This window comes from Sander vitreus, chromosome 2 (assembly GCF_031162955.1).
Source record: "Sander vitreus isolate 19-12246 chromosome 2, sanVit1, whole genome shotgun sequence".
Taxonomy (NCBI): Eukaryota; Metazoa; Chordata; class Actinopteri; order Perciformes; family Percidae; genus Sander; species Sander vitreus.
Genome location: NC_135856.1, coordinates 23,059,916 through 23,073,398, shown reverse-complemented (window position 1 = coordinate 23,073,398; position 13,483 = coordinate 23,059,916). Strand labels below are relative to the sequence as shown.

Sequence of the window (13,483 nt, the reverse complement as noted above, 5' to 3'; positions counted from 1 at the left end):
GGGGACCTGCTTATCAAAACATAGCTTGACAGTGCCACTAGTCAAAAGCTCAAAAGGATACCTTTAAAAATACATTTTACTTCTCTTTTAAATACAGTGTTAAATGTATTTTATTTACACACTGGTCTGGATAAATCTGAATTTGGTGAATGCACCCATGCATACAGAAAACCGTAAAATTCCAGCTGATGCCCTTCATTATCACAGCATACGATATGCAACTATGTGCTTTGCAAGTTACAGACAGAGCATTATACCATAACACATACATATTTTGTGCATGTTAAACACAGCCTTGCACTACACAAAGTATCTGTATACATGTTCTTTAATTAAAAGTTGAAATACCAACTATTTTGAAATCCAATTAATATCCATATATGAATTTACACAACGTAAAAACCACACAACAAATGGGATTGTAGATCTTTAGAGTATGTACACACAGCTACATTTACAATAATACAATTTGTGAAAGCCTAAAAAAATGTTGGTATCGTCTTTGTAACAAACTGCACTTAATATAACAAAGCACATACTGTTTAATAGAAAGTAAGTGTTGATTTGCAAGTGTCAAATTTCAAGTATCTGAAAAACAATAACAATAAAGTGTTCAAACTACTACCTTTTTTTTTTTTTTAAAGATCAGGGTAGAAAAAATGGTACATTTTTAAACACTCTTCTACCTACCAAACAGATCTTTGAACTACTGTAACAACAACAAAAGCTACATTGTTTCAGTCCAAACTATGCTATAAAACAGTTGCAATACCAGAAACTCAGATTAGACCAACAAAAGCAGGGTGAAACTGACTTACTAGTTGAGTTTATACTTTGGGTCTATATCAGATTTGGATGACAAATACAATTTGTCTTTTATATAATTTGTTACCCTTTAAAGAAATGTATTCCATCTCTGATATTTTGCTGATCAAAACAGTCACAAAATGCACCCCTGGCCACGTGTTTACATCAAGCAAATAAAAAGCAATGGCTTGTGGTTAAAGGATCAAAGCAAAGCAAAAGCAGTGAGGAAACAATCCTCTCTCCAGGAAGAAATGAAGTAAACATGGGCCTCTCAGCGGTGTGACTGGAAGGCTGCCAGGGCTGTGTTAGGTGTGGGACATTTCCATGTAAGTAGGTACATGCAGGTTTCATAGTAACAAGATGATAGAGTGAGAGGGAGGCTGAAAAGACGAGGGGTGTGCTGCTGGGATCCGGTCATGACATTTCGATTCAGTCTTTTTATTCATGGTCAGTCAAGAAAGAGAAATGCACTGTTCTTCAGACAGTTTTTCAGATATTGTTCACAGAATAGCTGGGAGGGGCGGTGGGGAGGGAGGGAGGGGGGCAGGCAGAGTGAGGGGATGTCACAACAGAGTCAGTTCTCTTTGAGATGATTTTCCCTCTTTTTTTCTTTCTGCCTTTTTCTGTTCTGTCAGTCAGAGTCTCCTCAGATTGTGCTCCTCTGTGCAGGAGCCTTTCCTCAGGGTGATGTCGTCCACAGCCATCTCGCCGCTCCTGCCTCGCCCACGCTCCCCCTTCAGGATCACCTGGTGAAGAGCAGCAATGTGCACAATGAGGTACTACCACTAAAGAACAATCATGACATGCATTTCTACTCAAAGCGGATGTCAATTTTACATTTTACAAATCAACTCTTTTGAAATTCAGAATGCTGCCCTGAGTTATTTTCTATAAATAGGAATACAAACATTTAATATACTGTCAATAATGTCAGTAGAAATAATAATTTAGAATGCTCACTGTATGAGTGAATTTTGAAATACATGTATATACTGTATACTTACACTTTCTAGGCCTGTGCCCCATAATGTGATTTGGGTGTGCCTCCAGCCATTTCCACCTGTCCGGCCCCAGACTGCTGGACTGTACTGCTTTCCCTTCTTCACAAACACTTGCAGCATGCCCACATGGTGGCCTGCCAGCTTGTGCCGGAACGAAAGGCACAGATTGCCGTCGTTCCAGGGGGGGGTGAGTGGGAGGACCAGACGTGCCCCTCGCCCAGTCCTCTTGTTGCCTACCTCGGGAATGGTGAGGTACCGTCCACCTGGGGAGGCAAATGACAGATATTACAGTCAATGAATGAAAATACACACAATATACATTTTTAGTCAAAAAAAGAGCAACACTGAATCTTGTAAATCGATAACACTGGACTGTCTCTTTGAAAGCATACTGAAAAATGTCCCACTCTGTATTAAAATGTTGCACCTTTGCCAGTTGCACCTGACTTGTTTTATTTATTACACAATGTACATGCTTTATGTATATTAATATGCTTCATGGACTGTAAAACTTTATAAACTGGTTTAAATTGACTTACACTGAATTAAAAGTTGACCTTAACTGATTTAAAACTAAATGTTTTGAAGTAGACTAGATTAAACAGAATTTATACCATTTCTAATTAATTGTAGCATTAAAAAATAACTTGGCTTTCCAGAAACAATATCCTGGTTTACTGACTGTCCCCATGCAAACTGTTGACAGTTGACTGTTGTCTGTGGATTGTCCTGAGTCAGTGGAACATTGTTTCTGGGAAGACAAGTTGCTGGTGAGTTTTTCCAAATGCTTTGCAAACTTTCAGTTGTTTCATGTTTTGAGCAACGGAAATTAATTCATCCATTCACCTCATTTTATTTGGGCGCCAGCACAATCAAAAGCCAAACCTAAACAAGCAGAATGGATTTTTACGACTATAGGTATAATCAGTGGTGGAAGAAGTTTCAGATTCTAATACCACAATGTAAAAATACTCTGTTACAAGTAAAAGTCCTGCATTGAAAATGTTACTTAAGTAAAAATATATTAGTATCATCAGGAAAATGTACTTAAAGTATTAAAAATAAAAGCACTTAATGCAGAAAAATCCTCCTGACATTTTAGAAACTGGAAACAATCAAAACAGTTCTGTCAACTGTTTAATCGGCTTATCATTTCAGCTGAACCGTTATGTTGTGTTTTTTATTAATTTATAATAAAACATCGTATTTTATAAACTAGATGTGTTTTGTGAGGAACACTCTTAATTTGTAAAGTAACCAGTAACTAAAGCTGTCAGATTAATGTAATATTTCTCTCTGAAATGTAGTCGAGTAGAAGTAGAAAGTGGCATGAAAAGACTCAAGTAAAGTACAAGTACTTTAAATTTGTACTCAAGTACAGTGCTTGAGTAAATGTACTTAGTTACATTCCACCACTGGGTATAATTATGAAAATGTGTTTTTTTATACTTTAGGTGAATTGACCCTTTTTACATGTAGGTCTGTCTGTCTGTCTGTCTGTCTGTCTGTCCCAGCACATATAATTGTCATCCTTGACAGTCAAGTGTAGAATATGTAGAAACTGTGAAAAATTAGACAACTGAAAAACACTTGACCCACTTATCGTCACCGTAAAGTACAGCCAGTTGCCGGTGGAAAATTAATTGTGTTTATTAATTCATGCATTAGTTAGTAATAATAGAGCTATATAGTTTTAAAAATGTAAAAGTGAAGGTGCTTCTGGGTAATAGCTGATTAATGCTAATGCATTTTGCTTATCTAGCAGATCTGTGTAGGGCTGGTGTTAACCACAGGGGGTGCAATACGTATCTGTAGGCCACAGAGGCTTTCTGCATATGTTATGAGCCTCCCTCCAAATCTGTGCCTATCTTCTAATAGCCATTAGTGGTTGTCTATCAAAAGAACTTGAAGTGAAAATCAGTAAATAGTTACATGCTTCACAACACACTGAAGATGTAGTGTGTACATATACAGGTGTACACACATATCCATAAATAAGAATCTATTCAAATGTTCTGATTGAATATATTCAATGCTACTGAAAACTGAAATGTTGCCTTTTAAATGGAATTACTCTTAGTGGGGGCTTAGATTATGATTTACTGTAAATGATTTTCCAGGGAACTCAAAGGGCTGGGCAGAAATCTTTATTTTCTCTAATGAGTGAGCACAAACTTGGCTGAAATGAGGCCTCAGTCTGAGCGTCTGGAAACACACTAGTAACTGCAAGACTTTGCCAGTTGGCAGAGGAAGTCAGATATAGTTAGTGTCGCTTAAACAGTGCCAGTACGCTGCACTGTTTAGTCTTCACACCCCGTCTACGAGTACTCTCAACATAAATGATCACGTTTTCTCCTCGTCTGAACCCCAAGAAAAACAGTGTCGTGTTCCCATTTAATGTGAGCCACAGGTATCTTTGACGGGTCGCGTAATTCACCTCTCATTTGCATTGCTTTGTAGAGCAAAGCACTAATCCCCAGAAAAGACAAACTACTTCCCTCAAGTAATTTTCATCTTGACCTGTAATTGAGTAGAACAAAATTGAGCTGATTAGATTGTCTGACTCTGTGTGTGTGTTTGCATACGTACTGTATGCGTGTCAGTAAATGAATGCAGCTATTCTCATTTCCATTTACTGACTATAAAATAAACATTTTTCCTTATTAGAGTGTGGGAGAGGGAATAGCCCTTAAATTACCTGATGGATCAGGCGTTGTCTCCCAGTGAAGGTCTCCGTCTTTGTCCCTGATCCAACCGCAAAGACCATCATCAAAGGAGCAGCTCAGATAGCCCGACTCTGAAGAGAATAAAGCACACCTCTTCAGAGAAGTGGAGGACGCACACATGCAAAGAGGCTTCATCATGCTCTCTGTAATGCTTCATGGGAGCCCTGCTGTGTGACTCGAACATTACCAGGAGCAAGAGGACTGTTGAAGGTCCTTCTGAAGAGCATAATGATACAATAAAAATGTGTTGTAATGTTGTAATCATAGAGGACAAATCAAGTGGAAGAGGAGCAGCATAAATCACAAGTAGAAATGCATTCATCTAAAAAAATCAAAAATATATGTATAACTTGCTGGAATTGCTGTCATCAGTGTGTGTGTGTGTGTGTGTGTGTGTGTGTGTGTGTGTGTGTGTGTGTGTGTGTGTGTGTGTGTGTGAGAGAGTGATACACATATAGCCTATTGTATGCATAGTATACCCTACACCATAATAAAATACACTAAAACAGAGAGTCATAGTATTCAATGACTGATGATTTATCTCTCAGCGATGATGTCTAGACAACAACATTAAGGGAATGCAGGCAAAACAGTTGCAGTATCATCCATGCATTGCTGTACAAATTGGTTTGAAGATAAGAATAACATCCATCATTTTATCCCTGAAATAGGGTTACCGCAAAACACTTCTCAGTTCATGTTCTGAGCCAATGAAAACGCCTTCTCACTTGACTATGCATTGCAAATGATGCACCGTGAACCAAAATAAACACGTAACTAAACCATTAGGCAATTTAATCTGCATACCATTGACATGAATAAATCACATTGAGCAAATATGACAGATAAACTGCTGTCTCTTCACAAAAGCTATAGTCTTTATTGTTGCTGTAGGAACTCTAGACTGAGTACTATGGCGATTATGAGCGGAGCACTGATGTACTTAAAAATGATCAATTAATCATTTGACTAGTCAAGCAAACATAATGTGAAAAGTGGAAAAGTCTGGCAGTACGTTCTGGGCTGTAAGCCATTATTTAAACAGAAACGGCCAGATGTCATGTGTCACCTCCTGGTCAAAGGCCTATCAAAACACATCTGGTCACTACAATATTTTTGCATCAGCAGCAACCATTGCAGGAGTTGATTGTCAGTTTCGTTTTGCCCGTAGCAAATGGGGCTCGTCCGTCATCATTTGAGGTCTGCAGTCTGCTACGAGCAGGGCTGATGCTGATTGTCTCTGTCAATTGTGTTGTGTTTACCTGGGTCGTCCTTGGCTTCATCTGCCGTGTTGCCGAGCTCAATGTCAAAGTCGACGCCAAGGACAGTGTTATGGCCGTGGTTCCGAGGGACTGAGAAGAGAGGTGAGAAAGGTTTAGATAAAGGATTAACAAAGGTATTATATTTACTCAATGGCATCCCTGCTTGTGGCTATTATGTGGCTTTGCTATATTACTCCACAAGGACTCCGTATGGACGAATCAATGTCATGGTTTAGTGTCTGCATATCCAGAGCTAAGCACATTTAACCACACAGCACCAGACCAGAATACCTGAGGAAACCTGCAGAAACACCACAAGTCAAATGTGAATTATAACGAGGAAAAGGTTGATGGTATATCTGCTGCAACGTCTGGGCGAATGTTGGTGCCACACAACTTGGAGCTACAGCGCGCGCTGTAGCTCGCACGCACCCACGCACGCATGCACGTACACACGCACACACACACACAGACACACACACACACACACACACACACACACACACACACACACAGCCCGTCCTGAAATAGCCTCTTTCCTTCTCCAATGGGGTCACACTGACCAAAATACTATAAGCCAAACTGTCATATTAAAGGTCAACTGACAAGTGAAGCATAGAAAGTTGTTTCATTACTTCTACAGTTGCAGTGAACGAGTCTTTGGCTTCATTAGAATGAAAATGATCTTGTTTTTGAATGCCTTCTTGATGAGGAAAAGTGTCAAAAAAGTAAAATACAAATAAACATCATCATCGTAGTATGTATTGCATTTGCAGATGAGATAAGTCAGTGGAATTTAATAAGATAATCTATTAATATAACTATCCCCAGCATCCCAGGCAGACTCTTGCTCCTACGCCATGAATGTGGTGTAACCTGCACTTGAACTGTCAGTCTCCCAGACTCCCCGACATGTGCCCTCTTCAGTCAGCCTGAGCAATGAAAGGGCCCGTCCACCCCCATGATGGGTCACAACCACCTGGCAGACTGCAATGTAGTCTGACAGTCGGAGGAATCTGACAGCGGGGAGGTCACACTCACACCAGGCTCTCCAGCAATCCCAGGCATCCAGGTCTCTGTGTGTGTGTGTGTGTGTGTGTGTGTGTGTGTGTGTTTGTGTGTGTTTGTGTTTGTGTGTGTTTGTGTTTGTGTGTGTCTGTGCTTTTAAGGAACAAGGCCCCCCCAGTCTCAGATATATAAAGAGTAAATACACCAATTAAGGGAGCAGTAATTTGAACGGTGACTCTGTGACTACAAGTATAAAATAGCTGTGTTTTACAACCTCCTATATTCTCCGGATAGACTGTGATAACTGGGTAGATACCACTAGAGGGAAAACAGTCATGACCAGTCGAACCATGAACGCCGTGCAACCAGTAACCAGTAACATAGCTCAAGCAGGGCATTCGTGGTTCAACTGGTAATAACTGTTTTCCAAGATGGCGCCTGCATGTAAACATGAACGCTACCGTCTTTATAGTCTATCATTTAATAAACTGTCTGTACACTTACAAAGTTCTCAATGCTTCAGTTTATATGTAGGGACGCTCATTATGCTACCGTTGAAGTGTGGTGCTATTTTGAGCCTTGTTAGTGGTGTGGAAAAAGCGATTTATCCTCTGCCCCGACTACTAGCGTTACAAGCTAATCACCGGTTTGCGGTAGCTTGTTTCAAGCTACAGACACATTATTATGATTAGCATGAAAACATCCCAGAGAACGGTCGACTCGGTGCACATGTTATTAACCCCTATGTTCATTTTGTGCCAGAATTGTCCTTTAAGGGAAGTGACCCAGCAAAAAAGGTATTGGTTGAACAACTATGTTGAAACACCTCATACTAAATGTTGCTCCACGGGCCACCCTTGTTATTTTACCTCGACCTTTTGTGGTTCATTTCATCCAAATATTTGGGAGGTCAATAAAAACTGCTCAAAGGAGATTTTCTTTGTTCTGTCAAAATGTTCAGCAATAACCAATCCTGTACTTTTTTAGGTTTGGAGACAAGCACAGCCTACTTTATCATTTTCATATTTTTTTCAGATGCAGTGTGACTTACCTTCCCTTTGTTGACATGATGTTGAACATTTTTTATGGAGCTTAGGAAAACATGCAGTGTTGTTTTAAACTTAATGTAAATGTATTTTTAACCCAATAAAGAGGATGTAGAAAGATTTGTATTACCCTCAGATGTTTGAGGCTTTTCTTATTCTACAGAGTAGCATGTACTCCTTCAATATATTTACATTTTGGGAAATATGCTTGTTCACTTTATTGCTGAGAGTTAGATGAGAAGATATAATTCTAAGACATGGGAGTGGTATCAATCTTTTAATCTAATCTTCTAGCAGAAAATTTTATTTATATATTTTCTAAAATATTGAACTATTCCTTTAACTACTTCCAAACTGAAAATAAGAAAATGTTGGAGGTTCAAGGTTATTCACGGGACACAGACCGCTCGGTTACGTTGTAACCTTGGTTCTCTGAGTGAAGAGGATCTCTCCAGCTGTAGGCCGTTTGGAGACAGTTCTGATCAAACTATCAGTTATTCCACGCCAGCCCAGGTGCTTTATAGGAAATAGCATAGGGCGTGGCCAGGCAAGCCGGTGTGTCTTAAAGAAGTATCCACATACCTGAACTCAGGGGGATCATCCCCATACATATGAAATATGCAACGGTGGAGATATAGTCTCGATACGATAGAGAAACTAATGTTGCTTGTACAGCCTGAAGCAAACGTGCTTTGACTTTAGCACACACCTTGCGGCACAGCTGAGGTGTTCTTCATGCAATGAGGCTCTTATTCAAATGATTCCTATTTCCGTCTAATTATTTCAATAATCACTCAGCGGTGTCTCATCTCCCTCTCTCATCATATTCAAACCATCTTCAAGAAGCTCTGACTTCTAGAACTGCTCTGCCGTGATGCAAACTATTAGATTGATGTCTCCCTCAAGCAGTGCAGACAGGTGTTAATGTAATCTTCTCTTCTCTTTCCTTTTTCTAATTATGTGATGCCATCTGGCAAGGTGAGTCGGAACCACAGTATCTCACCTCTTATCATGTACTTTGCTGTTGCATCTCACCAGATATTTCTATGTCAAAGGAGCTTAAAGTTTTGATTTTGGTAAACACCGACTTTTGCTGTGCCTACAAGTGAGCATGACAGCAAAAATGAGGTGACACTTCTATTTATGTTCAATTCAAATTTTAAGTGCAATTTATACTGTTGGTGCATCTGGACTAAACATTCCAATAAGTCTCACCTTCTGTTGCTTTTTGTGTATTGCTGTATATCATAATAATGTGCAAATGTACTGAAACTGCACACACCCTGTCGTTTGATTAGTTCCTGGTTAAAATGTTTGTTGAATATAGTGAGAACTTGGTGGATACAAAAAATTAATTTTGGGCAAAGTAAGCAATTAAAAGGCTAAAGCTGGAATTATTCTGTAGTTTTGTTTTTGCCAACAAATCCCAAAACCAACAATGTGTGTTCATCCATCTCTTAATACTCTCCAACTTCCCTATCCTGTCTGTGGCACTCAGTGGCATGATCCTGGGTTTTGCTTAGTTTCTTGTTTTATTTTGTAGGTTCTTCTCATGTGTTGTTTAACTTCCTGCATTGTGTGCTTTCCCACCTTTGTGACTGTCTGCCCCACCCTGACGTGTTTCACCTGTTCCACGCATAGACTATATTAATATTAATGGACAAAGCGACGCAAGCTTCTCCTGTACTGTACGGTAATTTGTCTATTATGCGTCAGAAGGTCGCGTGGTTATGACACAATCGTTAGCCTATTTTTACAAAAACGCCTGCTACGGAGCCATAACATGAGATACAAGGTAATGGAGCCTTTTATACATTGTCGTGTTTCTTTAGAAATAAACAATGGACAAATAGAGTCTTTAAACGCTTCAGATGTAAAGTTATTCGCTGTCAAAGTGACGCCAAAATGAATGGCAGTCAATGGAATGCTAACGGCGGGTGATGGCTTGATAGCATCAAAATGGCTCCATAGGAGGTATGCTTTGTGGAGGCTCGCTTACCCCCTTGGTTCCACGTTAGCCCTCTTGTCACCTGTCCTCGTTACCACCCTCCTGTGTCTCTTGTTTCAATGTCTGATTGTCTGCTGTTGTTCCATTCCTAGTGTTTACTTCTCCAGTGTCCAGTGATTCAGCTTTTGTTTGTTAAAGCTCGCGTTTTGTTTCATCAACCTGCATCTCCTGCAATTGGGTCCTCCTTTTAAATAATCAAATAATTTCCCAAAGCAGCTGGGCAGTGTCATTTTTGGCTATTGTTTTACAAATGTTAATCAAAAATGAGTAAATAGTGCATTTGTAGGGAACTATTTTATGCTGTGGATGAATATGCATGTAGTGCTCTTTTGGTCTTTTCATGGGGTTTGTTGACAATCACAAACATATATAATACGGCCAGCCTTAACGTTTTAAATGTTGTAGTAAAAAGTGTTTACAATCAGACAAATCATCTTAGTTCAAATAAAAAGAAAAAAGTAGACTGTGATTCTTCAGTCTTGTAACAGAGACTGTCATTACAGTAAGAAACAATTCACTGTTATGAAAAGGTGCTTGCATTTAACACTGTGAGAAGAAATCAGCAGATGACTGCAGTGATTACCTTCTTTGTTAAAGCTAATTCAAATCTATTATTTGGTTTCGAACGTCAAACAAAAACAAAGACTAATTAAAGCTGCAAGCAGCGATGGACGGGCCCTCGCGCCACTGCGCGTGTCGGGGTTACTGGCGGTCGCTGCTCCTTGTGACCGTGCATTTGCGCGGCACTCAGACACTGCAAATCGTCTCCAATCAAAAGGTAACTCTCTGCTGAGTTCAATGATACCTCACACAAGACTCTACATCATACAGTTCATTAGCTGTGACGGGGGCGTGGCCAAAGTATAAGGGTTGGGGCCAAGGTTATTATAGTTTTGCATTTTTCATTAGTTTTTATTTTTATTTCGTTTTGACTTTTTGTTTTCAAATTCAGTTTAGTTTTAATTAGTTTTAAAAGCGAGTTTGCTAGTTTAGTTTAGTTTTAATTTTTTGTAAATGCTTAGTTTTTGTTTAGTTTTTATTAGTTTTAGTTTTAGTATTTTTTGTAATATGGGTTATTTGTCGGGGGCAAGATTCAAAAAGGTCAGAAAAAAGTATTGTGTAATAATATTTCAACAAAAACATCATCAAATTTTGGAAATATGTATTCACAATGTATTCAACAATAACACCAGTACATAAAATGTACATATGATGATGAGCACAAATATGTAAACAGTCTACACAAGACGCAGCAGTAAGTGCAAAATGTGTTAGGAAGTGTGCCAGGAAAAAACCTAAATAGCCAACAGACTGAAGAAGACATACATAAACAGGTGTTTTTAACTTTGGTTCAAGTAAAGTGGCGAACTTTTTGAAGTCAATCGACTCACAGTATCATTACACATATTAACCCACGCTTCCTCACGCTTTTAGTGTTCCTGCGTATTTACTAACCAGCAGCTATCGGGTCGCCGGTGAAAGCCCGCCTGTAGTGTTCTCTGTCGTGCGGTTGTCTCTGTCATGCTGCCTGGCCCTGGCCCCATACATCCATGCCGTATACCGGCCCGGGATTAGCTTCTGTTTCGGGGGAAGGGGGCTTTGCGTTCTCCTTGCCACTGCTTGTCAAGGTAAGCTAGGTTAGCCTCCTTGTGCGCGCTTCTCAAATGTAGCCTACTTTCAAATTCGTGGGATTTTTCCCTTTAATAAACTGTCCACTTATTTTACCACCTTCCACTGTGAGGCACTTGCTTTTATCTGACACAGTCATAATCAAATAGGACTCTGCCACTTTCTTCCGACTTTCGGTACCGCTATGATGCCAGGCGAGGGGCATGGACTATGTTGTGTTCAATTTGACGTGGAATGTGGGAATTTCTGGGTTCCCAGTCGGAAACTATATATGTCTACGGCATAGACTGAATAAAACAGGTCTATGGTCAGAAATGTCAACTCTGAAAGATATAATGTTATTTGCTCTGTGAAAGACATTGACAAAGACAAAAACTAAGGACATTTACTCGATAATTTTATTTTATTTTAGTTAGTTTTGCAAACAGACATTACAGTTTTAGTTTAGTTATCTTTTTTGTAATTTGTAATTTTGTTAACGATTATAACCTTGGTTGGGGCTAACCTTTACCAATAAAAAAGGAAGTCTCTGCTAAGTTCATTGATACCTCACGTAAGACTCTACCTTAAACAGGTCACCAGTTAGGAAAGGGGCGTGGCTTAAGCATAGGGGGGCGGGCCAAACCATCACCAATGAATAAGGAACTCTCTGCTGAGTTCAATGATACCTCACACAAGGGTCTACCTTAAACAGTTCAAATGTTATGAAAGGGGGCGTGGTCTGAGTAAGTGGGCGTGGTTAAAGTATAGGGGGCGGCTCAGTATCACATGTAGACCACACATAAGTTTCATGTAAATCGGATGATGTTTGTCATATAAGGCGCATTTCCTGTTGCCAGTGGGGGGTGCTATGACCAAAAGTCAATTTTGGCCTCTATATGTCCTAAGGCCTGGACTCTTGTCAATCGTGAGAAATTTCGGGCAGATACGACAACGTACACTCAAGTTACAACAACTTCTTTGTTCATTGCTAAACACTTAAAATGGCCGCCACGCCACGCCCACACTGTTTGACGAAAAGTTATTAATAACACAGTTATTAAAAAAAAAAAAAAGAACAAAGTCCATCGGATGAAATCTCTAGGAGGAGTTCGTTAAAGTATAGCATGTATAGTTTTGGGCTTACTTCCTGTTGCCACTAGGGGGTGCTATGACTTTGAGTCAGAGTTAGAGTCTTATGAATCCTGAAAAGTTTCGAGCTAGTTGGACAATGTACACTCAAGTTACACCCACTTCCTGTTTCGGTGGCAAAACGCACAAAATGGCTGCCCCGCCATGGCCATGCCCTATGACGAAAAGTTTTTCTTTTAATAACTTTTCATCTTTAAGGTCTTAAGATGGCACAGACCAAATTTGAAGTTGATCAGATGAAATCTCTAGGAGGAGTTTGTTAAAGTATGACGTGGAAATGGCCAAAATTGCACTAATTTCGAACCTTCAATTCAAAATGGCAGACTTCCTGTTGGGTTAGGGTATGGCTCCAATGAGCCTTTTTGTACGTCTTGACATGATACATATGCGTACCAAGTTTTGTTAGTCTACGTTAAACGTACTGCAGGGGCTCAATTTTTTTTAACTTTGTAGAGGGCGCTAGCTAGCCATTTTTGTGCGCCTATTCCCGAATCCCTTAAAATACGTACATTTTTACCAGGATTGATGCGACCGCCAATTTTGGAGAGTTTTTGAATATGTTAAGCCCCTCAAAAAGGCAATTCACTTGCCGTAATAACACTTCCTTCAGTTTCAATAGGGCCTTCGCTGCCGTCGGCGCTCGGGCCCTAATGATGCATTTTGAATGTAATTGGTGTCACAGATACATGCTTGGCAGGGAGCGTGGTGTGACATGTGGATAAACAGTCTGGCTGAGAACCAGTTTGTGTTTGTTAACTAAAGCCAAAAAGATAATTACCTTGAGAGCAAAATATTCTTACTTTAACACTTACTACTGCAATTATTGGAAATAATTTCTTCTTGTAATCTTGTAAAAATTGGCATT

General features: G+C 39.6%; 1 protein-coding gene across 4 annotated transcripts in view; it reads right to left on the bottom strand.

The window, feature by feature from the left end:
• Positions 1–310: 310 nt before the first annotated feature.
• npnta (nephronectin a) overlaps positions 311–13,483 on the bottom strand; it is a 60,085-nt gene continuing 46,912 nt past the window's right edge. For all 4 annotated transcript variants that reach the window (XM_078261597.1, XM_078261615.1, XM_078261606.1 and 1 more), the window contains 4 exons: positions 5,797–5,886; positions 4,507–4,605; positions 1,812–2,071; positions 311–1,553 (listed from right to left, as the gene is read on the bottom strand). In XM_078261597.1, coding sequence (XP_078117723.1) covers positions 1,443–1,553; positions 1,812–2,071; positions 4,507–4,605; positions 5,797–5,886 — 560 coding nt within the window. In that variant the 3' untranslated portion in view covers positions 311–1,442. The remainder of the gene's footprint in view (positions 1,554–1,811; positions 2,072–4,506; positions 4,606–5,796; positions 5,887–13,483) is intronic.